The sequence below is a fragment of the Salmo salar genome, chromosome ssa13 (genome assembly GCF_905237065.1).
Source record: "Salmo salar chromosome ssa13, Ssal_v3.1, whole genome shotgun sequence".
Lineage (NCBI taxonomy): Eukaryota > Metazoa > Chordata > Actinopteri > Salmoniformes > Salmonidae > Salmo > Salmo salar.
Window position 1 is genome coordinate 45,634,726 of NC_059454.1, and position 27,764 is coordinate 45,662,489.

Below are 27,764 nucleotides of genomic sequence, written 5' to 3' on the forward strand. Positions count from 1 at the left end.
GGTCGGAAAATGGCTATGAAGCTGCTTTTTACGATGGACTCATCTAATATAATCTAATGATTTGCTTTTCCTGTAAAACCTTTTTGAAATCGGACGACGTGGGTCGATTCAGGAGAGGTGTATTTTTTTAAATTATGACTTTTTTTTATGCTAATTGGCGATATGATTTTTCGCTGGATTTTGATCACGCTAACGGGATCAGACGCTGAAGAGGATAACAGTCTTCACATTTAATAATAGTCACGTTATGACAGTGTAGAAGCCACATACATTATTGCCCGGCAGGCCGCTGTTGGAGAAGACTGTTGTGTAGCCTTTACTGTGTAGGGTGGGCTTCAGGTTCTTCCCCGCTTTTATTTCAGCCAGCAGCTCCGTGTTGTCTCCGGTGGGGGACATCATGTTGAAGGATTTGTTGCCTGGGGAGGACAAAAGAACGGAGGGAAAAGTGTGAGAGAGAGCGAGCGAGAAATACATTCATTAGATTTATCATAAAGCAGCCACAAAAGCACATTTATGCAATAGACAAATAAACAATTCTAATTGGAAACCTCAAAAAGAGAATTGGTTGGATGGTAATTGTAAGCTCAAAGAAAAAATGTTAGATAATTATCCAAGACAAAACATTACCAACCACAAGATACAGATGTTGGGCAAGAATAATTGTGAGACACATTGAAAGAATACAAACATAACCTAATATGAAAGAAATGGAAACATTTTGAAAACACTGAAACTCTGATGGAAACCAGTTCTGGGAGAAATGGAATGGTCTGAATGGAGAACAGAAGAATGATCTAGCCATTCAAAATGGCAACATTTGGAAAGATCAAGTCTCTATGGAATAATAACATCTGAAGACCTTATTTAAACCAAAGAAATATCCAAGTAAAACTCAACTCCCTAGAACACACAATTAAAAACATTCAATTGACTATCAAATTACACATTATTACCGACTCTCTTCTCTGTATATATCAATGATGTCGCTCTTGCTGCTGTTGAGTCTCTGATCCACCTCTACGCAGACGACACCATTCTGTATACTTCTGGCCCATCTTTGGATAACTGTTATTAACAACCCTCCAGACGAGCTTCAATGCCATACAACTCTCCTTCCGTGGCCTACAACTGCTCTTAAATACAAGTAAAACTAAATGCATGCTCTTCAACCGATCGCTGCCTGCACCTGCCCGCCCGTCCAGCATCACTACTCTGGACGGTTCTAACTTAGAATATGTGGACAACTACAAATACCTAGGTGTCTGGCTAGACTGTAAACTCTCCTTCCAGACTCACATAAAACATTTCCAATCCAAAGTTAAATCTAGAATTGGCTTCCTATTTCGCAACAAAGCATCCTTCACTCATGCTGCCAAACATACCCTCGTAAAACTGACCATCTTACCGATCCTCGACTTTGACGATGTCATTTACAAAATAGCCGCCAACACCCTACTCAACAAATTGGATGCAGTCTATCACAGTGCCATCCGTTTTGTCACCAAAGCCCCATATACTACCCACCACTGCGACCTGTACGCTCTCGTTGGCTGGCCCTCGCTTCATACTCATCGCCAAACCCACTGGCTCCAGGTCATCTACAAGACCCTGCTATGTAAAGTCCCGCCTTATCTCTGCTCGCTGGTCACCATAGCTGCACCCACCCGTAGCACGAGCTCCAGCAGGTATATCTCACTTGTCACCCCAAAAGCCAATTCCTCCTTTGGCTGCCTCTCCTTCCAGTTCTCTGCTGCCAATGACTGGAACGAACTACAAAAATATCTGAAACTGGAAACACTTATCTCCCTCACCAGCTGTCAGAGTAGCTCACAGATCACTGCACCTGTACACAGCCCATCTATAAATAGCCCAAACAACTACCTCTTCCCCTGCGGTATTTATTTATTTAGCTCCTTTGCACCCCAGTATTTCTACTTTGCACACTCATCTACTGTCAAATCTACTATTCCAATGTTTTAATTGCTATATTGTACTTACTTCGCCACCATGGCCTATTTATTGCCTTTACCTCCCTTATCTCACACCTCATTTGCTCACATTGTATTTTGACTTATTTTTCTACTGTATTATTGACTGTATGTTTGTTTTACTCTATGTGTAACTCTGTGTTGTTATGTGTTGAACTGCTTTGCTTTATCTTGGCCAGGTCGCAGTTGTAAATGAGAACTTGTTCTCAACTTACCTACCTGGTTAAATAAAGGTGAAATAAAATAAATAAAACAAGCTGAATTTTCAAATAAATTACAAAGCCTTAGGGTGGATTTACATGAGTAAAATATGTCTAGTGAGCTCTAATTCTCTTCAACATCAAATGTTCTACTTTTCTGTTTACACTAGCCTTGGAAGTTGTGTGGCCAAAGCCACATCCTTGCTTCATGTGAGTGCAGCTATTAGCATACCGTAAATAACATAGACAAACAAAATAAGGATAGCAATTCAAACTATACAGGAGCTTCTCATTGAAACCATATTGTACATAGCGTTACACACGTGATTAATGTAATGATTCACAAATGTGTGGATATTTTAAAAGCCTTTCATTTTGGCTAACAGAGCAAAAATGCTGTCTACTGGTATTAAGGTTGTTTTTGCAGGGACATGTGGTGTGGGAGAGCCTTTTCCTTTACACTAACACTCAGGGGGTAGTGTGGGAGACGTCTCAGAGTTTTTAAGGTCGGTGCTGCAGTGGATAGCAGTAGTTTTATGGGCTTCTGACCAATTCTACTATCTTGTGTGATTTTTTTTTAAAATCTTGATCTTAACTATTTTTGTACATAATGTCTCTGGCATCATTTCCTATGACGGAAAACAGCTTCTCGAAATCAGAACAGCAATCACTAACCTCGGTTTGAGCACTGGCTTCATTAATAAGAGCATCAACAAAGTCATCCCCACAGTGATAGTACGTACATATCCCAACCAGAAGATGTGGATTACAGGCAGCATCCGCACTGATCTAAAGGCTAAGGCAGCGTCTTTCACGGAGCGGGACACCAATTGGGACTCTTAAGGAAACAACCTACGTCAAGTCATCAAACATCTAAGATCGACTCCTATTACGCAGGCTCTGACGCTCGTCGGATGTGGCAGGGCTTGCAAACTATCACAGGTTACAAAGGGAAACCCAAAAGCCTTCATGCCTTCTATGCTTGCTTCAAGACAAGCAACACTGAACAATGCATGAGAGCACCAGCTGTTCTGGACATCTGTAATCTCGCTCTTAAATGGCCGATTTGAGTAAAACCTTTAAACAGGTTAACATTCACAAGGCGGGGCCAGATGGATTACATGGCTCACAACACCATCATCCCAGACACCCTGGAACACCAAATGTTTTCCACATTTGTGACCCGATTCAGGAAACTAGGCATATGTCACAAGTCACGACTTCACAAAAGAGACGTTTGAACGTAAACATTTTTTTTTGCAAAATTCGTTTTTTGGCAGAAATACCTTCTCGAACATGTGAACTTTCATGTGGCTTAATAACAAACTTGTATGCCATCTGTAAATACGAATACAATTGTTACATTACGAGCCTTGTTGGTTAAGCCACAGAAAAAGGGGCGAATCTTCCCACTAGCCATGATTGGCTGAGATAATGAGTGGGCTGGACATACCAAGAGAGAAGTTCAGATTGGTCAGCCATATTGAAGGTGTCTGTCTATTTGAGCTCGTCGGTCTGTTGGTAATCCTGTTAAACGTGGCTTTATAAAAAAAAATATTGTGTAGTGGAGCTGCATAAGTGTTGCTCTCCACTTTCTGGAGGATCGTGTTTTTTGAAATCAGTGGAATTAGAGTATGATAGCTAAAGAGATGGAGAAAACACTTGTCTCTGGATTACATCTTCAAAAATGAAGGGCAACTGTGGAATGGGATTCCTGACAGGGCGACGCGTCCATGATGCATGTTGATGTAAACAGGTAAGATAGTCTAGCTACATTTTCAGATATTACACGTTTCTAAATTTGACAAAAAAAGTGGTTTCATTTCAAGCTAGTGTACTGTTAGCTAACATTAGCTGGCTGGCTCCCTAGCTGATGTTATTATAGGTTTCCCAGAGCCGTTTGCTTTTCTAGTTAGAGCCTAATGTTAGCTAGCCTATTGTTTTATATTAATTTGTAAAAATTACACTGACATTGTGGTATTGTGTGTAGACCAGTGACAACATTTTTTTAAATCGCAATTTAATACATTTTATTTTAACTTTATTTTACTAGGCAAGTCAGTTAAGAACAAATTCTTATTTACGATGACGGTCTAACCTCCTTGTTCAGGGGCAGAACGACAGGGGCAGATTTTTACCTTGTCAGCTCGGGGATTCGATCTAGCAACCTTTCGGTTACTGGCCCAACGGTCTAACCACTAGGCTACCTGCCGCCCCAATTCAGGCTGTAACAACAAAATGTGAAAAAGTCAAAGGGTGTGAATACTTTCTGAAGGCACTGTATGTGAGAATGTTGTTCATTCACTACAGCTCAGTACTCAACACCATAGTGCCCTCCAAGCTCATCACTAAGCTCAGGACCCTGGGACTGAACACATGCCTCTGTAACTGGATCCTGGACTTCCTGATGGCCTCCTCCAGGTGGCCACACTGATCCTCAACATGGGAGACCCTCAGGGGTGTGGGCTTAGTCCCCACCTGTACTCCCTGTTCACCCATGACTGCGTGGCCTCGCACGACTCCAACATCATCATTAAGTTTGCTGATGTCACGATGGTGGAAGGCCTGATCACTGATGAGACAGCCTATAGAGAGGTCAGTGACCTGGCAGTGTGATGCCAGGACAACAATCTTTCCCTCAATGTCAGCAAGACAAAGGAGCTGATCATGGACTGCAGGATATGGAAGGCTGAGTACACCCCCATCCACATCAACAGGGCTGTAGTGGAACGGGTCGAGAGCATCAAGTTTCTCTGTGTCCACATCACTAAGGAATTAACATGGTCCACATAGACCAACACAATCGTGAAGAAGGCAAGACAACGCCTCTTCCCCCTCAGGAGGCTGAAAAGATTTAGTATGGGCCCTCAGATCCTAAAAATTGTCTACAGCTGCACCATTGGTATCAGGCTGCGTCACCGCTTGGTATGGCAACTGCTTGGCATCCAATCGCAAGGTGCTACAGATGGTACTGCGTATGGCCCAGTACATCACTGCGGCCAACCTCCCTGCTATCCAGGACCTCTATACCAGGCAGTGTCAGAAGAAGGCCCTAAAAATTGTCAAAGGCTCCAGCCACCCAATTCATAAACTGTTCTCTCTGCTACCGCACGGCAAGCGGTACCTACGCACCAAGTCTGGTACCAATAGGATGCTGAACAGCTTCTACCACCAAGCCACAAGACTGCTAAATAGTTAACCAAATAGCTACCTGGACTATCTGCACTAACCCTTCTGACTCGTCACATACGCTGCGGCTTTTTCTCATTATCATCACCTTACCCCTACCTATCTGTACATATCTATCTCAATTACCTCATACCCCTGCACATGGACTCGGTACTGGTTCCCCGGTGTATATAGCCACATTATCATTGTGTATTTATTCCTTTTGTTATCTATTATATTATTTTATTTCTGTCTGCATTGTTTGCTCCAACCCTAATCTAGCGCACCTGATTGTAATAATTAGCTAGCTGATAAACTGAAACAGGTTAGTTACAACTGGAGTTGGAGTGAAAAACTACAGGAGGGTAGCTCTCCACGAACAGGGTTGGAGAGCCCTGGTTTAGCTGAAAGGCGCTCTTAGGCTTACACTAGCTACCATATTAAAGTTACCCTAGAACAAACCAGGCTTCCTTTTATCAATATCATGGAAGTCATATGAGGTAAAAGCAAATTGCGACTGAATTAATAATTCTGTTTACACTGCCCAGATTAGAGGCGGGCAACTGTCTGTCGGGCGAGTGTCGGAGGTAGCGGTCGAGATGTGACAAGTTTATATTGCAGTATATGTGTAGCAGAGGGTATTTCTGTGAAGTGTAAAGACCCTCTTATCAAGTGGATGCTTCCCTAATACTTGGAACCAGGCGCTCATAACCCCAATATACAAAAAAGGTGACAAATCAGACCCTAAAAATTATAGGTGAATGTGTCGCGAGTAACATGGGAAAAATTGTTATACTGTATTCTCAATGACCGACTTCAGACCCTCCTCACAAAACAGAACGCTCTAAGCAAAAAATGTGTTGTCTTTCTACCCAAACACAGAACATTCCACATACACACGCTAATAAACCAGCATGTTCATCAGAACAACAGAGGGAAAGTATTTGCATGTTTTGTTGATATTAAGAATGCTTTTGATTCCATTTGGCATGATGGATTATATTACAAAACCCTAAAAAGCATCATTGGGGGTAGACTATACGACATCATTAAATCCATTTATGTGAATAACAAATGTTGCATTAAACTACACTATAAGAGAACAGAGTTTTTTGCAGGGGTGTGGGTGAGACAACGGTGCAGTCCAACCCTGTTCAACATCTACATCAACAAACTAGCCTTGTTGGACTGATCTGCAGCCCCTGGACTCACCTTCAAAGACGAGGATGTCAGATACTTGCTCTACACAGATGACGTTGTCCTGCTGTCACCAACAGAGCAAGGTCTACAGGAGCAACTAGACATTCTATGGGAATACTGCATCAACTGGGCAATAAACAGCAATATATGCCATTTAACAGACGCTTTTAGCCAAAGCGACTTAGTCATGCGTGCATACATTTTATGTAAGGGTGGTCCCAGGAATCGAATCCACTATGCTGGCGTAGCAAGCGCCATGCTCTACCACCTGAGCTACAGAGGACCACTAGGCCAGCAACCAGACACTCCTTCATAGGAAAAAACATAATTGAACATGCCCAATGGTACAACTACCAGGGACTAAAGATCTGTGCCTGTGGTGGCTTTGGTCTGTCAAAACATTTTACTCCATAAAAATACAATTCTCCAAAATAAATATCCAATCTAAATCTGGTGCAAAATACTCAATTGTGTCATTTTACCAATTTCACTATATTGAAGTGAGGTTTAGGGTCCAACTTGCAATTATGATTATAAGCATTGGGAGGGAAAGAAAACAATAGAGAAAGAAAGTCCCAAATAATGTGTGCAGAGCGGAACACGGAATATTTGCTCTAATTGATAATATAAAGAAAAGGACACTAACATTTTGGCACTATTTAAAATGAAGCCCCAAAACATCCTTTCAATTCACAGGAACATCTAATTAGATTGTTACAGAAATTAAAACCTCCTATTTGACAAATTGGGAAAATGAAACAAAAACACAAATGTGCTATTTGGCTCTAAATAGATCATACAAATTGGCAGAATCTCTCTACTCTGTCAGAGATACAAAACAGAGACAGATCCTGACCAAATACAGGCTCAGTCACCACCAATTGGCTATAGAAAAGGTAGACAAAAAATAGTGCACTTCCTAATCCATTGCAAAAAATATTATTCAGCAAGAGTAATTCTAAGAAATTACAAAAATGACTGTCCCAATGCGCTCTAGTGACTCATTGTGGCGGGCTGGGTGCATACACGCCGACTCGTGTCGCCAGTTGTTTCCTCTGACACATTGGTGCGGCTGGCTTCCGGGTAGTGAGCAGTATGTCAAAAAGCTGTGCGGCTTGGCAGGGTCGTGTTTTGAAAGATGCATGGCTCTCAACCTTTGCCTTTCCCGAGTCCGTACGGGAGTTGCAGCAATGGCACAAGACTAACTACCAATTGGATATCAAGAAATTGTGGAGAAAAAAAAGGGTAAAAAGCACACAAAAAAATGTATTGCAAAATGCAAATTTTAACATGGAGGTCTATTGTGAACAAAATCTGCACATTTTGGAACACTGCTGTACACCTTCTAAGATACACACTCCAAACCAACTTTAAATTAAACACTCCAACTTTTTAACTCCAATAACTCCCATTTGTTAACATGGTGTTTCAACCAGAGTGACTTAGAAAAGCAATTGAGGATGATTAAGTCCCTTGCTCAAGGGCACAGAGACTTTTCACCTGTAAACTTCTTCCACTAACATTAATAATTATAATACTTTCAGGCAGCTGAGACTTCCTTTTCTAGTTATCAATATAATTATTGTTATTACTGACAGGAATACACCAACTACATTTTAACTGTGGGACAAAGTAAAAACACACCATTTCGCTTGGTGCTGTCTAAATCCGCCATTTTAGACTGCCAACATTCAAATCTCCATGACTTAATGTTAATGACTTCCACATCTACTGACCACAACTACTGAACAAGTCCATACTATAGGGCCCAAAGGACCTGCAACACAACCACACAACTACTGACCACAACTACTGAACAATTCCATACTATAGGGCCCAAAGAACCTGCAACACAACCACACAACTACTGACCACAACTACTGAACAAGTCCATACTATAGGGCCCAAAGAACCTGCAACACAACCACACAAGTACTGACCACAACCACTGAACAAGTCCATACTATAGGGCCCAAAGAACCTGCAACACAACCACACAAGTACTGACCACAACCACTGAACAAATCCATACTATAGGGCCCAAAGAACCTGCAACACAACCACACAAGTACTGACCACAACTACTGAACAAGTCCATACTATAGGGCCCAAAGAACCTGCAACACAACCACACAAGTACTGACCACAACCACTGAACAAATCCATACTATAGGGCCCAAAGAACCTGCAACACAACCACACAAGTACTGACCACAACCACACAACTACTGACCATAACTACTGACCACAACCACACAACTACTGACCCTAACTAGGCTACTGACCACACAAAGACTTTCTTATTTCTCTAGCTAGCTAGCACTGTCTTATTAACAAATATAGACTAACTTGCTAGCATGCCATCCTTCAATCTAATCTGGAAATGTAGCTAGCAAGGTAACTAGCAAGCCAGGAATAATCAACTACGTTTTCACTGTGGGACAATGTAAAAACACACCATTTCGCCTGTTGCTGTCTAAATCCACCATTTTAGACTGTCAACAATCAAGTCTCTGTGGTTTAATGGTAACGACAATGGCTTCCACTCCTATATACCAGGGTTTCAATCTTGCCTGTGGCAAAATAATGATCATACCTTTTTAAGTATATAAATTACAATTACTGTTGGGTTAAGGTTTATTTACATATAGTAGATTGAAGACTACTCTCATTCCACTAATACCGCAGGCTCTTTGCAATTCTTAGAACCCCACTGCTCTTACACTGGTACAGATAGGAACACCAACTTCCTGATAGGTCTAATGTTCAGAATACTCTCAGTTAAGGACCCTGAGGAAAGCCTTTTCCTACTTAATATACTTTTTAAACTACAGTATAATTGAGCTGAGCAAGAGAGCCTGGGTGGCGAGGGACACTGGGCACCGGTAGACATCTGGCTGTTGAATATTTTCTCTCTTTGTCAGTCGGTGGCAGACAATACTGACCTAAGGCATGTGTGAAACGCAAAAGGGGAGACGAGTGCAGAGAGGAGTCTTTTGATGCTGTTTTTATTGTCTTCTTTTTAGAGTACCTGCCTGGCTGCACTTGTAGTAAAATGACACTCTCGTGAAAGGACTATAATGGGGCCTCCACTTTCCATTTAACTAATCACCATTCATCATATGGTCTGGAAACGAAAACCAAACAATTTTGGGCAGAGGGGTCATGTGCAGCGAATTATATATTTCAGCAAATCTGCAAATAATCTGTGAGTGCAGCATCAAGGAAAAAAACAGGACTTTGCACCACTCTAGAACCAATGGAGCGATATATTGACACACTGCCAATTTGCTGCTATTGAGAGAAAGGGGCAACAAATTATTTCACATGACCGATTCGAAACACAATCAAAATGGACAGGTTAGGGATGCTCCGGCACAGTGTCCATAACAGCTCATTGTGTAAAACTAAGTTTCAGACTTAAAACTAGAATCTTAGTTAAAACAAAAGGCTGCCACGAGCCCTAATCCCTTTACAACAGAATTGTGCCCTAAAATAGGGTCTGCTATTAATTGCGGTCTTTATTGTTAAATCCGGGGAACAAAAGCACTTTGTTCGGAAATTGTAACGGTGTAAAGGACAGTAGAGAAACAATAGGGGGTTTCCATCTGGTAAAGTAATGAATAGGCTACACAACCTGCGATGCCAACAGGTGATTTGTCTGAACTGTCATAATGCATCAAGTGACAATGGTGACTATTACCGCAATAACAGTTATTAAACAATTGTTATGTTACCTGAGAAACATACTTATGCAATGCCTGCCATATTGAACAGCTAAAGTGATTTATAAAAATGGAAAATACACTTCGTAAAGTCAATGTAAAGAAATGAAGCGCAAACAACTCAATTTGATCAGATACCACAAACGTATTCAAATAACATTAACAATTAAAAGGTACATTCAACAGGGCTGCCTGAACCCTCACAACAAAATCACCTGCTAAATGCCTCAGACTGACAGCTCAATCAGCAGGTAAAACACTTAACTATATGATAAAATTAACACTAGCAAATAACTACAGACTCATCATACCAAAAGGTAAAATCTTTAACATCCCAATGACAGACAAAGCATAAGTCTTGACACAAATAAATAAAAGAGTAGGATAGATACCTGAATTCATGTATGGAACTCCTTTGAATTTGACGACCCAGTTCACTTTAGATCATTCATTCGTTCCTGCCCGACTGAGGCAAAAACCCGACTTGCTGCGAAGCAACAGAAACAGGAGGCAACGGCAACAGGCTGACTGAGCAACCACCCACCCCTTCTTACTCCCTCTCCTCCCCCCTCGCTCTCTCTCCCTCCTGCGCTCTCTCCATCTCTATCCTCAGAGAAAAGAGAGCAGCCATCTATAAAGGACCCATCAGAGTTGGGGAGAAATATAAAGGAATCAGCGGTAATTGGCGCTGACAGCGAGCGGCTTGCCAAACTGGGCCTGGATTTAAGGTCCAGCCTCACCCCCCCCCCCTTCCCCTTCTCCCGTTTGCCTTACCCTGCCTCGTCCAGCACCACCCTATGCTCACAGAGGCTCTGAGGGTGGATTAGTGGGAGGGAGAGAGCGATCTTAGCCAGTCAAGCTAATGAGCAACCTGACCAACCGCCCACCCCGGCACACGCGCACAGAGCCAGCCTGACCATTGATATAAGGCGAGATCAAGAAGCAGGCACCTTTCAGCTCTTAGACACCATCCCGGACCATCATCCATTCAAAAACTAAAAGGTACACGTCACATTCACCGAATTCCTTTAAATTGGACTGATTAACTATGTTTCATACATATATTTAGATATAAATCCTCACAAAGACCATACACAAAATATTCATAAAATAGAAACCCCTGACAACTGATGGTATTACTCTCCAGTGGGCCTACTTTCGTCTAATTGGCCCTAGTAAATCTTCATTGAGGAGCACAAGCTAAACTTTAGCAGTTCAGAGTCCACAAATGCAGACAGGCTTAGGTTTGCGTGGTGTGGTATTTTCTCTAGAGGCAAAGACGACGGGTGTGGATTGGTGTGTGTGTGCGAACACTATGTGTGCATGGTTGTGTTTAGGCTGAGGGTGTGGACATAGGACGTTTGCCAGAAAGGCAATAAGTAGGTGAAAGCTACTGACAGGTGCACTACTCAGTAAATAGCCGTCCACAATGGAACGCTAATGGGACCACAATGTAACAGCAATAGGATCAGAATGGGACGGCAATGGGGACCAATGGCACCAGGTTTAGGGTTAATTTCTAAGGGTTATTGCTGCAGATTTCATTTGGGGGTGATGATTTAATAGTCTTTAGTCCCTTTGACCCCCCCCCCACCCCACATTAAAGGGGAATTTCATCCTGGCTCTGCCACAGCATATAGTCATTACTATATTACTTCCTGACGGGCCACCCTCAGGTGGTGAAGGTAGGAAACATCACCTCCACTCCGCTGATCCTCAACACTGGGGCCCCACAAGGGTACGTGCTCAGCCCCCTCCTACACTCCCTGTTCACCCACGACTGCGTGGCCCAGCACGCCTCCAAGTCAATCATCAAGTTTGCAGACGACAACAGAAGTAGGCTTGATTACCAACAATGACGAGACAGCCTACAGGGAGGAGGTGAGGGCTCTAGGAGTGTGGTGCCTGGAAAACAACCTCTCACTCAATGCCAACAAAACAAAGGAGATGATCGTGGACTTCAGGAAACAGCAGAGGGTGCACTCCCCTATCTACATCGACGGGACCGCAGTGGAGAAGGTGGAAAGCTTCAAGTTCCTTGGCGTACACATCACTGACAAAATGAAATGGACCACCCACACAGACAGTATGGTGAAGAAGGCGCAACAGAGCCAAATTTAACCTCTGGAGGCTAAAGAAATTTGACTTGTCACCTAAAATCTTCACACATTTTTACAGATACACAATTGAAAACATCCTGTCGGGCTGTTTCACTGCCTGGTACGGCAACTGCACCGCCCACAACCGCAAGGCTCTCCAGAGGGAAATGCGGTCTGCCCAATACATTACCGGGGACAAACTACACACCCTCCAGGACACCTACAGCACCCGATGTCACAGAAAGGCCAAAAAGATCATCAAGGACATCAACCACCCGGGCCACTGCCTGTTCACCCCGCTATCATCCAGAAGGCGAGGTCAGTACAGCTGCATCAAAGCTGAGACCGAGAGACTGAAAAATAACTTTTATCGCAAGGCCATCAGACTGTTAAACAGCCATCACTAGCACATTAGAGGCTGCTGCCTATAGGCATAGACAAGGAATCACTGGCCACTTTAAGGAATGAAACACTAGTCACTTTAATAATGTTTACATATTTGGCATTACTCATCTCATTCATCGACCTGGCCAAGGCTTTCGACTCTGTCAATCACCGTATTCTTATCGGCAGACTCAATAGCCTTGGTTTCTCAAATGACTGCCTCGCCTGGTTCACCAACTACTTCGCAGACAGAGTTCAGTGTGTCAAATCGGAGGGCCTGTTGTCCGGACCTCTGGCAGTCTCTATGGGGGTACCAAAGGGTTCAATTCTCGGGCCGACTCTTTTCTCTGTATATATCAACGATGTCACTCTTGCTGCGGGTGATTCCCTGATCCACCTCATTGCAGATGACACCATTCTGTATACATCTGGCCCTTCTTTGGACACTGTTAACTAACCTCCAAACGAGCTTCAATGCCATACAACACTCCTTCCGTGGCCTCCAACTGCTCTTAAACGCTAGTAAAACCAAATGCATGCTTTTCAACCGTTCGCTGCCCGCACCCGCCCGCCTGACTAGCATCACTACCCTGGACGGCTCTGACCTAGAATATGTGGACAACTACAAAAACCTAGGTGTCTGGCTAGACTGTAAACTCTCCTTTCAGACTCATTAAACATTTCCAAAACAAAATTAAATCTAGAATCGGCTTTCTATTTTGCAACAAAGCCTCCTTCACTCACGCCGCCAAACTTACCCTAGTAAAACTGACTATCCTACCGATCCTCGACTTCGGCGATGTCATCTACAAAATAGCTTCCAACACTCTACTCATCAAACTGGATGCAGTCTATCACAGTGCCATCTGTTTTGTTACCAAAGCCCCTTATACCACCCACCACTGCGACCTGTATGCTCTAGTCGGCTGGATCCTCGCTACATATTCGTCGCCAAACCCACTGGCTCCAGGTCATCTATAAGTCTATGCTAGGTAAAGCTCCGCCTTATCTCAGCTCACTGGTCACGATAGCAACACCCACCCGTAGCACGCGCTCCAGCAGGTATATCTCACTGTTCATCCCCTAAGCCAACACTTCCTTTGGCCACCTTTCCTTACAGTTCTCTGCTGCAAGTGACTGTAATGAATTGCAAAAATCGCTGAAGCTGGAGACTTATATTTCCCTCACTAACTTTAAACATCAGCTATCTGAGAAGCTATCTGAGCAGCTAACCGATCGCTGCAGCTGTACATAGTCCATCTGTAAATAGCCCACCCAATCTAACTACCTCATCCCCATAATGTTTTTATTTACTTTTCTGCTCTTGCACACCAGTATTTCTACTTGCACATCATCATCTGCTCATTTATCACTCCAGTGTTAATCTGATAAATTGTAATTACTTCGCTACTATGGCCTATTTATTGCCTACCTCCTCACGACATTTGCACACACTGTATATAGACTTTCTTTTTTTCTATTGTGTTATTGACTGTACACTTGTTTATTCCATGTGTAACTCTGTGTTGTTTGTGTCACACTGCTTTGCTTTATCTTGGCCAGGTCGCAGTTGTAAATGAGAACTTGTTCTCAACTAGGTTACCTGGTTAAATAAAGGTGAAATAAATAAAAATATGTACACTACCGTTCAAAAGTTTGAACTGTCCTTGATGTTGAAAGAAAAACACGTTTTTTGTCCATTAAAATAACACCAAATTGATCAGAAATACAGTGTAGACATTGTTAATGTTGTAAATGACTATTGTAGTTGGAAATGGCAGATTTTTTATGGAATATCTACATAGGCGTCCAGAGGCTCATTATCAGCAACCATCACTCCTGTGTTCCAATGGCACGTTGTGTTAGCTAATCCAAGTTTATCATTTTATAAGGCTAATTGATAATTGGAAAACCCTTTTGCAATTATGTTAGCACTGCTCAAAACTGCTGTCCTGATTAAAGAAGCAATAAAACTGGTCTTCTTGAGACTAGTTGAGTATCTGGAGCACCAGCATTTGTGGGTTCGATTACAGGCTCAAAATGGCCAGAAACAAAGAACTTTCTTCTGAAACGCATCAATCCATTCTTGTTCTGAGAAATTAAGGTTATTCCATGTGAGAAATTGCTAAGAAACTGAAGATCTCGTACAACGCTGTGTACTACTCCATTCACAGAATAGCGCAAACAGACTCTAACCAGAATAGAAAGAGGAGTGGGAGGCCCCGGTGCACAACTGAGCAAGAGGACAAGTACATAACTGTCTAGTTTGAGAAACAGACGCCTCACAAATCCTCAGCTGGCAGCTTCATTAAATAGTACCCGCAAAACACCAGTCTCAACGTCAACAGTGAAGAGGCGACTTCGGAATGCTGGTCTTCTAGGCAGTTCTTCTGTCCAGTGTCTGTTATTTTGCCCAACTTAATCTTTTCTTTTTATTGGCCAGTCTGAGATATGGCTTCTTCTTTGCAACTCTATCTAGAAGGCCAGCATCCCGGAGTCGCCTCTTCACTGTTGACGTTGAGATTGGTGTTTTTTACACAACAATTCATACTGTTTAAGAACAGCCTTTCTTAGACTTTTCACACCTTCTTTAGCCCATTCACTTTGTTGACTGATCTTTCCTCTCAAAAGCAGCTCCCACTGTCCTCTCATTGTCCCTTAACAATACGCTAGCCAGTCCCATTTGATTGATATTTACCAACAAAGGCGTGTTGCCCTTCCACAAAAAAGTGTAAAATGCTAAAACCACCACAACCAGTACCAGCAAATGTTCTACAAGAGGACCAAACTGTTGGTGGTTAAGAAGCCCTAAACCACTTTCAACAGAGTCTTATCCAGTTGGCTGTTCACCACAGACAGGACAAGCCCATTGCCATAAGAACAAAGAGTCTCCGCTTCCTCAGCCCACCATGCCAAACACAATTGCCAATGTACCGAAGCCGGATAAAGGACTATGGTTGCATTTACACAGGCAGCCCAATTCTGATCTTTTTTTTCACTAATTGGTCTTTTGACCAATCATATCAGTTCTGAAAAAAGATCTGATGTGATTAAGACCAATTAGTTGAAAAAAATATCAGAACTGGGCTGCCTGTGTAAACGCAGCCAGTGTGGTTCAAGATGATAAAACCATGTAGAACAGGGTTGGAGAATCCTGTTCACGGAGAGCTACCCTGTAGTTCTGGGCTGATTCCTCACCATTCTCATGATCATTGCAACTCCACGATTTGAGATCTTGCATGGAGCCCCAGGCTGAGGGAGATTGACAGTTCTTTTGTGTTTCTTCCATTTGCGAATAATCGCACCAACTGTTGTCACCTTCTCACCAAGCTGCTTGGCGATGGTCTTGTAGCCCATTCCAGCATTGTGTAGGTCTACAATCTTGTCCCTGACATCCTTGGAGAGCTCTTTGGTCTTGGCCATGGTGGAGAGTTTGGAATCTGATTTGATTGATTGCCTCTGTGGACAGGTGTCTTTTATACAGTAACAAGCTGAGATTAGGAGCACTCTGCTAATTTTCCTGACACCACACTCCGAGGGCCCTCAGCTCCTCCCTGTAGGCCGTCTCGTCGTTGTTGGTAATCAAGCCTACCACTGTAGTCGTCTGCAAACTTGATGATTGCGTTGGAGGCGTACATGGCCACGCAGTCGTGGGTGAACAAGGAGTACAGGAGAGGGCTGAGAACGCACCCTTGTGGGGCCCCAGTGTTGAGGATCAGCGGGGTGGAGATGTTACCTACCCTCACCACTTGGGGGCGGCCCGTCAGGAAGTCCAGTACCCAGTTGCACAGGGCGGGGTTGAGACCCAGGGTCTCGAGCTTGATGACAAGTTTGGAGGGTACTATGGTGTTAAATGCTGAGCTGTAGTCGATGAACAGCATTCTCACATAGGTATTTCTCTTGTACAGATGGGTTAGGGCAGTGTGCAGTGTGGTTGCGATTGCGTCGTCTGTGGACCTATCGGGGCGGTAAGCAAATTGGAGTGGGTCTAGGGTGTCAGGTAGGGTGGAGGTGATATGGTCCTCGACTAGTCTCTCCAAAGCACTTCATGATGACGGAAGTTAGCTTTCTTGGGAACAGGAACAATGGTGGCCCTCTTGAAGCATGTGGGAACAGCAGACTGGGATAAGGATTGATTGAATATGTCCGTAAACACAGCCAGTTGGTCTGCGCATGCTCTGAGGACACGGCTGGGGATGCCGTCTGGGCCTGCAGCCTTGCGAGGGTTAACACGTTTAAATGTTTTACTTACGTCGGCTGCAGTGAAGGAGAGTCCGCAGGTTTTGGTAGCGGGCCGTGTCAGTGGCACTGTATTGTCCTCAAAGTGAGCAAAGAAATTGTTTAGTCTGTCTAGGAGCAAGACATCCTGGTCCACGACGGGGGTGCGCAATCGATATGCTGATAGAATTTAGGGAGTCTTGTTTTCATATTAGCCTTGTTAAAATCCCCAGCTACAATGAATGCAGCCTCGGGATATGTGGTTTCCATTTTACATAGAGTCAAATGAAGTTCGTTCAGGGCCATCGACGTGTCTGCTTTGGGGGGGAATATACACGACTGTGATTATAATCAAAGAGAATTCTCTTGGTAGATAATGCGGTTGACATTTGATTATGAGGAATTCTAAGTCAGGTGAACAGATGGACTTGAGTTCCTGTATGTTGTTATGATCACACCACGTCTCGTTAATCATAAGGCATACACCCCCGCCCTTCTTCTTACCAGAGAGATGCTTGTTTCTGTCGGTGCGATGCGTGAAGAAACCAGGTGGCTGTACCGACTCCGATAGCGTGTCTCGAGTGAGCCATGTTACCGTGAAGCAAAGAACGTTACAGTCTCTTATGTCTCTCTGGAATGCTACCCTTGCTCAGATTTCATCTACCTTGTTGTCAAGAGACTGGACATTGGTGAGCAGTATGCTCGGGAGCGGTGCGCGATGTGCCCGTCTCCGGAGCCTGAACAGAAGACCGGTCCGTCTGCCCCTTCTTCTGCGGCGCCGTTGTTTTGGCTCGCCGGCTGGGATCCGATCCATTGTCCTGGGTGGTGGGCAAAACAGAGGATCCGCTTTGGGAAAGTCGTATTCCTGGTCGTAATGTTGGTGAGTTGACGTTGCTCTTATATCCAATAGTTCCTCCCGACTGTATGTAATAAAACCTAAGATTACCTGATTACCTAAACAATGTAATAAATAACACGTAAAAAAAAAAATACTGTGCTAATGTTTGCTAGTAAACCAAGCTTTAGATGGCTGGTTGTAACGTTGTAGTTTGCTATTTAGTAGCTAGCAATATTTATGACTAAAAAGAGAATAGGTTACATTCTATGGCTACCGGTAGTTGTTTAGCTAACTTAGTTAGCTAGCTACCTAGCTAGCGAAGTTAGCAAACAGAAAAATAATTTGATTTCCCTTCCACAATAACACAGTAGTAAGTTAGCCAGCAATACACAATATGGGCTTCAGTAAATAAACTAAAGTTAGCTAGATAGCTAGCTAGGTGGCTTGCAGGAAAAATATTTTACTTAGCTAGAAATCGTATTTTGTCATCTGCCCTCATGGTGCTGGCATCGGCCATAGTTGAGCTTCTAAAGTTTGCTAAATCCAACCCTTTGTTTCAAATCATCTTTGCTATATTCTGGTTGGAACATGTATGGTTGAATGTCACCATGGAGCTAACTGAGGCTCCATCGTCGAATTCGTGTTGATGAGAGGAATCACTTGAAGCAATTGCGTCAGGTCAGTTCTTTCAGTTTTGCCCAAAGGATTGTTGTTAAGTGTCCGCCTCTTCTTCGAAAAAGCCCATCTTGGGAGAGGGACAGTGGCCAGAGCATGAAGCACCACCCAACACAAGTTGTAGTCTTTCAGAGACTGAAAAAAATAAATGTCTGCTCGTATATTTAACAATGAATCTGCTGACAGGAACATCGCTGAAAGACATTCAATGTCTCTATCGAACAAGGACAACTATATCTGAACCCACAAACAGTATAACAGCCTTCGCCAAATGCCACAGAGCTGGACTACATCAATACACCGCAAGCCGTCAAAGGGTGCATCATTCTGTGGGGGAAGCCCTGACCTGCCTTTCTCCTGGGCAATTATATGTGAAACATCTCACGGTCCTAGAAATGCCTCAGACATTATGAAAACAAGTCCAGATTTCCCCAGGGTGAAATTCCCCTTTAACTCCCTCTTGTCAGGAGGAAATGTGTCTTGCTGGTCTTATTGGGACTACTTATTTTGGAAGATTCAGATAGAAATGTGTTGTGCAGAAAGGGTATGTTCAATGCTTCTCTGCCATGTTATTGACCAGAATCATGTCTGCTCTATTTGTATGTCTTTCTGTGACGCTCTAAACTTTGCACACACCTAATTTGAATAAGCTTTCTGGGCTCTTTGTTCCACACCCATCTATAATTACAGCTTTAATTCACTCTTATTACCTCTTTATAACCCATGTATTGCCCATTTATTACATGCATCAACCAACCAGGATACAGCCTCTGACCACTTATTTGTTTTGTAGTTTTCTGCCTAATCGACTGTGTCGTCAATGACAACCAGTCTCCAGCAGGCAGACGGTAAGACAAGCACCATGGCAGGTGGATGTGAAAGAAAGGAGAGGAAGAAAATAAAGGAAATGGTTTGTATGGGTTAAAAGAGAGGTCTTCTGCCCAGAGGGAGGACAAGGATGTTGATTTGAGACGCACCTTAATTGCCCATGAGGGGATAAATAAAGTTCAATTGAAGTTACTAGTACTTACTCTTTATCACCCTAAGTGGGCCGCCTTCAGGCTGAGGAGAGGGGGACAAAAACTCCGCACCTTTAGATAGGCAGCAGTGGAGAGAGAGAAGAGGAGAAGAGCGAGAAGGGGTAGACACATGCAGACAGACAGCATGTGTTCCGGAGGGGGGGAGAGGAGAGAGGGATAGGACCATTGACACAATTGAAGGAGGAAGAAGAGAGCTTGTTAGTAGAAGACCTTAATAGGAGACAGATGAGTGTCAAATTCAACAGGACAAATCAAATATGAGAAAGTTCTCCCTCTATGGTTTCGACTATAGAGAGGCTGACATGGTGCTGACGCAGCGCCCCAATGCTCTGGAATGGAACAATTCAACACAATTCCCCCAACCATGGAAAACAACCACGATTTGTGTAACTAGAAAACAGGAGCAGACAGGGTAAAGAGCAACCATGTCAGGTAGTGCCAGTCAGTCACGAGGGGGGGGGGGGGGGATTAAGGAAACTGCTGAACACTAAACCGGTTCTCAGGGTAACGATAGCCCTGAGTGAAGGCATACATTTGTAATCAGTTATCTGGGACGGTAAATCCAGACTCATCTCTCGGGCTACAGAATGAGATAACATTGTTCCAGTTTTGCGCCTGCCGCAACTCAGCTTTCCAGGAATTATTGCACTATCAGGGGGAGTGGAGAAGGAGTCTATTGACACTTCACACTGGTTTTGCCATCTGTGAAACTAGCAAATGTAACAAGAAGAAAAAACATGTTCAGAATGGACTTTAGTTACAAGAGGAGAGAAGCACCATGCCAGAAAGGAAGGAAGTGGTAGTGAAAATAGAGAGAAAGTGAAAGCGAGGAAAGAAAAATTAAGAAAAAGAGAAAGCGAAAGATAGCAGGAGTGATGACTCACTTCCTGAAGAGGACGGGCGTCGCTGGTTGGTGCTTGAGGAAGGGCTGTACTGGCAGGTGGGCATTTCTGAGGGCAATGGCGGGGGAGGAGGGGGTGCCGGGGTGGGATTGCTGATGGGGAGGGGGGGCAGGGGAGGAGGGAGGGGCAACTCTTCGGTGGTGCCGTTCTGTGGGCTGGGGGCGGGGCTGTCGGCTGACTCCTCCAATAACAGAGAACCCTGATTGGATCATAAAGAATGGAAAATGGTTAGTTCATATCCCACCAGCCAAAACATATAACATGAGGAAAATGATAAGGGTTGCCTGTCCATCTTAAATATAAAGGGCCCCATTTTGACAGAGATAAAATGCAGAGATTTCAAATACTATGTACAGCACTTGATCGAAAGCACATTTTTCATTGAATTGCATACACGGTACAGTTACCTTTGAACCCAAATCAATCTCTTGCCATGGACATTGTGAAAAGAAGAAATGCAGATCAAATTGTGAATCTATGTTTTTTGGTAGCATCTCCCCATTTTGCCACAACCAAAACATCACCCATCCAGATCTTACTGTTATCTCATTCATTGACAGCTAAGAGGAAGTTGTAATAATGGTAGGAGCCAATGAACCATATCACTCCTGTCTTCGCAGAAATACCTGCCAAGACAGTCTACAGTAGCTGGGCTGTGCTGGGCCAATAACATTGTTGTAGTGGGAGGAGAGAGGGGGAGTAATACTGTGACAGATGTATGGTACTGTAGTTGACTCTGAAATGACGGCTCAATTAAACATTTGCGGTCTTAAATCTACACATAAAGACATTACACCCAGTGGGAATAATAATGGAGTTAATCTAGTGTCCTTCTGGGGCGTGGGGGGCATCTGTTGCTGTGAGTAATAGAGTAACAGCCCCCCACCCCTGCGCACCACCCCCCACTACAGGCTGACAGTGACACCAACACAGCTGTTACAGAGTTAATGGACCGTGACATTTAACCCCTTTCCTCCTCCTCTTTTTACACGCGTGCCTGTCATTATGCCCCTCTTCCCCTATAATGAGGAGATGAGGTCGTCCAGAGGGGGGGTCTCGAGGGGGTCCCTCTCCAGCACGTGCCGGGCCCCAGCTGGCGATAATGATTAGCCGGGGGCGATGTGGGGCGCCATCTGTCTGGTCCTCGGGGACGCCCCACGGAGGTCCTAATTGGCTCAGTGTAGAAACACCAAACTGATACCCAGGAGATTTTGGGCCGCTCCCTGGGGGGCCTGTTGACTGTGCGTGCAAGACCTGATTGATCCGTGTCTGTGGAAATATTTGTCCGCTCAATTGTTTCTTCTGTGTTGACCACAAAAATTGACATTTAGCTTATTTTATTTTATTTGAGACAATATTCTTTAGGTTTAGTGAGTACAACAAAACCATAAAGCCAACATAGATTAGACCTGAAACAAGACATTACCTTTAAAAAGATAAAGCACTGGTTTATACAAATTCAAGTCTGCATTTAAAGCATTTAATTTCCCTGGTAGTGCAGTCAGCGCAGTCAGTCCTGGTTAGCTTCACTTTGTAAGATATGGAATTCTACTCAGTTTTTGGGGGTCTGTGTTCTGCAGGTGACTTTGCACAACAGGACGTAGACTCGGGCGGTGATGGAAATGAGAGTGCAGCAGTTAGTAAGTTGTCAACGGATGGCAAACAGGGGTACACAGAGTGAGACACAGGCAAACACTGCTGTCTGTGGTGACCATAGAAATAACATTACTTTCTATAACAATTATATTTCTATGGTGGTGACCCAAGGCTAACGCAACAAGTTGGCCACAGACAAAATACACCTAACTCCGTCTCGCCCTACGTAGTCACACATAGCCCCAGGTGCACAACTCCAGTCCTTGATGGCCAAAGCGTACAGTGCTTTTCCTCCTTGCCTTTTCAAATCAGAGACTAAATTATACCCCTGGCCTATCAATGACATGAAGGCATCCATTAAATGCCAGGGAACAATTCAAACTAGGGATGCACGATATATCGGTGAGCATGTCATAATAAAATTGAAGACAATTTCAGCGAGAAAAGTCAAAGGCGAAATCCATTAACGCCACGATAATGGAATTCATTACGCTACTTGCAATGGGCGTCACGATGACATTTGGACCAGCGATATCAGCCCCATCAGCATGCTGAGTCTGACAGCACAGTGGGTCGACAAGGATTCCCTACTGAGGAAGATCGTATTGCATGCTCAAGAATGTGCTGGTTCTCATACCGCTGCTGCCATTTCAATGGCATTTGAGAACATGTTTGAAACATGAACACACTCCTAGCTCCTTTCGAACAACTGACTGGAGAAATAAGCTCATCAACTGCGTCTGCAGCAGACGTGGTACCCTCTGTCATGACATTGAAACGCCTGCTCAACAACACTGCCAACAGGCCGTGGGGGTAAAACCTACAAAAGTACCCGAGGATGTGAACAAGCGATTCGGTGGTATTCTCTCTGAGCCTCTTTACTGTCGCCACCATGCTCGATGCTAGGTACAAGGACCGCTAATTTGATGCAGACAAGAAACAGGTTTTACGTGAAGTGTTACATAGACGGCAGGACAAGCTGGAAACGGACACGGTGACAGTGCGCACCGAGGAAGAGAGGCCACGGACAGACAGAGCTGAAACTTGACTACTTGACATGTGTGATGAAATCCTGGTTGAGAATGAAATGACTGAACAAATTAATGAAACAGCACAGCAAGTAAGTGAAAGAAATAGGTTTTGATTATGATTTACTGGTAATGGGGAGATACGTAAACGCCAACATAAGAACTTTTTGGTCAGTGTGGTGTGTGTAACCTTTATTTAACTAGGCAAGTCAGTTATGAACAAATTCTTATTTACAATGACGGCCTACCCCGGCCAAACCAGTACGACGCTGGGCCAATTGTGCGCTGCCCTAAGGGACTCCCAATCACGGCCGGATGTGATACAGCCTGGATTCGAACCAGGGACTGTAGTGATGCCTCTTGCACTGAGATGCAGTGCTTTAGACCGCTGTGTCCGTGTGTGTGTGTGTGTGTTAACTATTTAACTGTGGCCTCCTGAGTGGTGCAGTGCTAGCTGTACCACTAGAGATTCTGGGTTCGAGTCCAGGCTCTGTCGCAGCCGGCCGGGACCGGGAGATCCATGGGGCGGCGCACAATTGGGCCAGCGTCATCCGGGTTAGGGAGGGTTTGGCCGGCAGGGTTGTCCTTGTCCCATTGCGCACTAGCGACTCCTGTGGTGGGCGGGCGCAGTGCACGCTGACACCGTTGCCAGGTGTATGGTGTTTCCTCCGACACATTGGTGTGGCTGGCTTCCGGGTTAAGTGGGCATTGTGTCAAGAGGCAGTGGTTGGGTTGTGTTTCGGAGGATACACGGCTCTCGACCTTCACCACTCCTGAGTCTGTACAGGAGTTGTCAGCGATGAGACAAGACTGTAACTACCAATTGGATCCACGAAATTGGGGCGAAAAAGGGGTAAAAAAAATTTTTTTAAAGAACTGTACAAGAATACTTAAAAGGCCGCAAAAATGTAAAATATCGGTATCGGGTTTTTTTTGGCAAGGAAAATATTAGATATTGGTATCGAGCAAAAAAGTCATATACCTAATTCAAAGCATAGCAATACTGCAACCCTTAAGGACAGTAGTCTATTTTCTCTTTGTGTTAATCTTTATACAACAGAGATGTGATCTTAATGTTTTCTACAAGGGAGACCCTGCCTCGCCACAGAGAGGTGGGCCAGCAAGCCCTGGGTTGAGGTGATGATTAAGGCCTGGGAGGGACAGACTTCTGCTAGACTAGAGGGCAGTCACTGGGGAGCCAGTCCTGTTGGTGCCAGCCAGTTGACTGTAGGGGGGCACGGTACGGTAGCCATCATGATGCTGTGCCGCTGACTTGACTATTACAGAACTGGTCTTGTGTATGTCACAGAACATCCAGACAATATATTTAAAAAGTTGAGAGGAATAGCCCATGAACCCCCCCCCCAAAAACAAATGTCTCCCTCTTCTACAGTGAATACACTACGGTCCTGGAGAGGCTTGTGTTCCAGCCCAGTACTATCACACCTGTTGATCAACTAATCACGGTCTTAGGTATGGACCACGATTAGTTGAATCAGGTCTATAGTGCTGGCCTGGAACAAAAGCCTGCACATCCAGTTTCCTCTGAAAGACTGAAGTTGGAGAAGCCTGGTTGTCTGGTCCTGTTTACCTCCTTGTTAGGCACCATGGTTCGGATCCCACGGTCGTCGACCGTGTCGCTACCCAGGGCTTTGTAGTAGTCCCCCATGCTGTGCTGCTTGTTGAAGTTTCGAGACTTTCTGTTGGAGTCCACCCGGTGCAGCCTATCGTGGTTCTCTTCTGGAGTCAGTTGCTGGGTAGAAACAAGGGAGGGGCCAATGAGCAGTGAGTAAATAAATATGTTAGGGTTTGCGTGTTGTTTTTTTGGCTTGCCATTTGGGTCTTTTGAAATACCGACAGTGTGGCCAAATGTGGGGTTTAGTAGCTGTGTGGAAGGATGACTGAGCTATAAAAGCTACTGTAGTTCAAAAGTAGGAGTAAGATTTTTTAAGTGATCAGATCGTCTTTTGTTCTATATGATATATGTTTAGGCAAACAGTTGCAAAGCGTAGCCCACAGAATATTCACAAAATAAAAATAAGTCTTCATCGCCTAACATTAAACCTATCTACACAAAAAGGACATTTGTGTTTTGTCGACATTTGAGGGTAAAACATGTAAGATATTTTGTCACCTCTGGAGGATTTAGAGCAGAAGCAGCTTTAACAGCACCAGGAACAAAAAGTATTTTCTTCTTTGCCTCTGGGTTAAAGCATCACCATTAATATTGCACAAAAGCCTTTGGGATCAAAGAAAATAAGAATTCACAGTTCCTGTTCGAAGTAAGAGAGCCCCCCCCTCCCTCGTGACCTCACAGGAGGGGTCAGAGATCAGTAACATGGCCCTCTACTGCATCTCCGGGCTGCTCACTTTCCCATTCCTCGCTCTCTAGGCCACCTGTTGAGAAGAAAGCTCAGACACCTGACAACAGTTTATCTGAAAGGACCCATGTTTCAAAGATAGCTAGGCCTTTTCATGATATTATGGTAGTCCAGGGTTGGGGACAATTACTTTCCATTCAATCAGTTCGGGAAGTAAAAATGTAGTGCTTTTCCACCTATGTCTTTTTGAAAGGTAGAGTATTTACCTAATGCAAAGTATTGCATTAAAACTATATACATTGCAAGTTTGACTCTAGCAAAAGCTTGGATGCGTCTGACTTTTCTTTCCATCTCCTCAACTCAGTTAAGTATTGCCACTTTTGGCCAGGCTTACTCAGTGTGGGTGAACAGCCTAAGGGTGATTGCTGAAGTTATGCTCACAAAAACATGGGAAAAAAATGTTGCACTGTACAAAACAACACACGGCACCCAAGCAGAAGTTTGAGGTAAAAACTATTTCTTCTTATGGGCTCTGTACTTATCACTATAGACAATTATATAGTGTTTTACAAGTGTACAGAGTATAACCAACCAGATACAGGATTATGCTATATTACTAAGTGATATGCACATCATCATCTGCACATCTATCACTTCAGTGTTAATGCTAAATTGTCATTATTTCACCTCTATGGCCTATTTACTGCCTTACCTCCCTACTCTTCTACATTTGCACACAGTGTACATAGATTTTTCTATTGTGTTATTGACTGTACGTTTGTTTATGTGTAACTCTGTGTTGTTGTATGTGTCGAACTGCTTTGCTTTATCTTGGCCAGGTCGCAGTTGCAAATGAGAACTTGTTCTCAACTGGCCTACCTGGTTAAATAAAGGTGAAATAAATACATATAAAAAAAATGGCTGTTGAGTATATCACTGTAGAAGCCATGGGGTCAACTTCCTCAATTCAGACACCCACTTTTCCTGTCAAAACTCACCAAAACAAGAGCATCACAAATGCTGTCGCCATTTACATTTTCAATGCATTCATTTAGTTTTCAAAAGGAACCGTGGCAAAAGCTAGAGAGACATTGAACAGATCAATAAATTGTCAAATCTAAGACCGGCAGAAATAATTGACCGATATCTCCAACGTCATTGACCTCTCTCTTCCCCTTTGTATTGTCCTGTTTTTTCTTTTCTCTTGTCCTTTGTGGCTTCATGGGTGTATTTGTATTGTTGGCTCACGTCTGCTGTCAAAGACAAGGTCCCCAAGCAGCACTTTGTGAAGTGTGTGTGTGCCCGTGCATACACACAGTGGGTAATGCATTTTTGGTCATGAATCTTGTTCTGGAGGCAGCTCAGCAGAGTGGTCACTAGCTGGCACAGCCACAAAGTCATAAAACCTGATTTTAAACATAACACTAACCACACTGCAAACCCTAATGCCTAACCCCAACAAAGCCTAAGACCAAAAAGCTCATTTTTGTTTAGACATTTTTACAACATAGCCAATTTGGACTTTGCAGCTGGTCTATCTAAAGGGGAAATTGCTCAGTTCTGCCTCCAGGACAAGACCATAACCACCCCCAACCCCTCCCACCACACGGACAGACACAGTTATCTGTGTTCATTTAGCTGTTTCAGTCTTTTGTTTTTACTTTACTGTGGTCAGCGTGGTCATGATGTGGCATACATCCAGTTTGCATGGGCAACTACTAGATTAGATCTACGGTTGGCTTCTCATGGTTGCAGAAGCAATGAGCATTTAAGTGTCCCATCATACATTGTAATATTAAAGATATGAGCAAGTATATTTTTTATACTGAACAAAAATATAAATGCAACATGTAAAGTGTTGGTCCCATGTTTCATGAGCTAAAATAAAAGGTTCCAAGAAATGTTCCATACTCACAAAAAGCTTATTTTCTCAAACTTTGGCCACAAATTTGTTTACATCCCTGTTAGTGAGCATTTCTACTTTGTCAAGATAATACATCCATCTGACAGGTGTGGCATATCAAGAAGCGGATTAAACAGCATGATCATTACACAGGTGCACCTTGTGCTGGGGACAATAAAAGGCCACTAAAATATGCCGTTGTCACACAACACAATGCCACAGATGTCTCAAGTTGAGGGAGTGTGCAATTGGCATGCTGTCTGCAGGAATGTCCACCAAAGCTGTTGCCAGATAATTTTGTTAATTTCTCTACCATAAAACGGCTCTAACGTCGTTATTGAGAATTTGGCAGTATGTCCAACTGGCCTCACCACAGCAGACCACGTGTAACCACGCCAGCCCAGGACCTCCACATCCAGCTTCTTCACCTGCGGGATCGTCTGAGACCTGCCACTCGGACAGCTGATTAAACTGTGGGT

At 43.9% G+C, this 27,764-nt stretch overlaps 1 protein-coding gene across 1 annotated transcript in view; it reads right to left on the minus strand.

Annotated features, from left to right (window-relative positions):
* LOC106566959 (espin) overlaps positions 1–27,764 on the minus strand; it is a 154,114-nt gene that overhangs the window by 48,664 nt on the left and 77,686 nt on the right. The window contains 3 exon segments of the mRNA XM_045692758.1: positions 245–416; positions 20,420–20,636; positions 24,653–24,814. Of these exon segments, the coding sequence (XP_045548714.1) occupies positions 245–416; positions 20,420–20,636; positions 24,653–24,814 (551 nt within the window).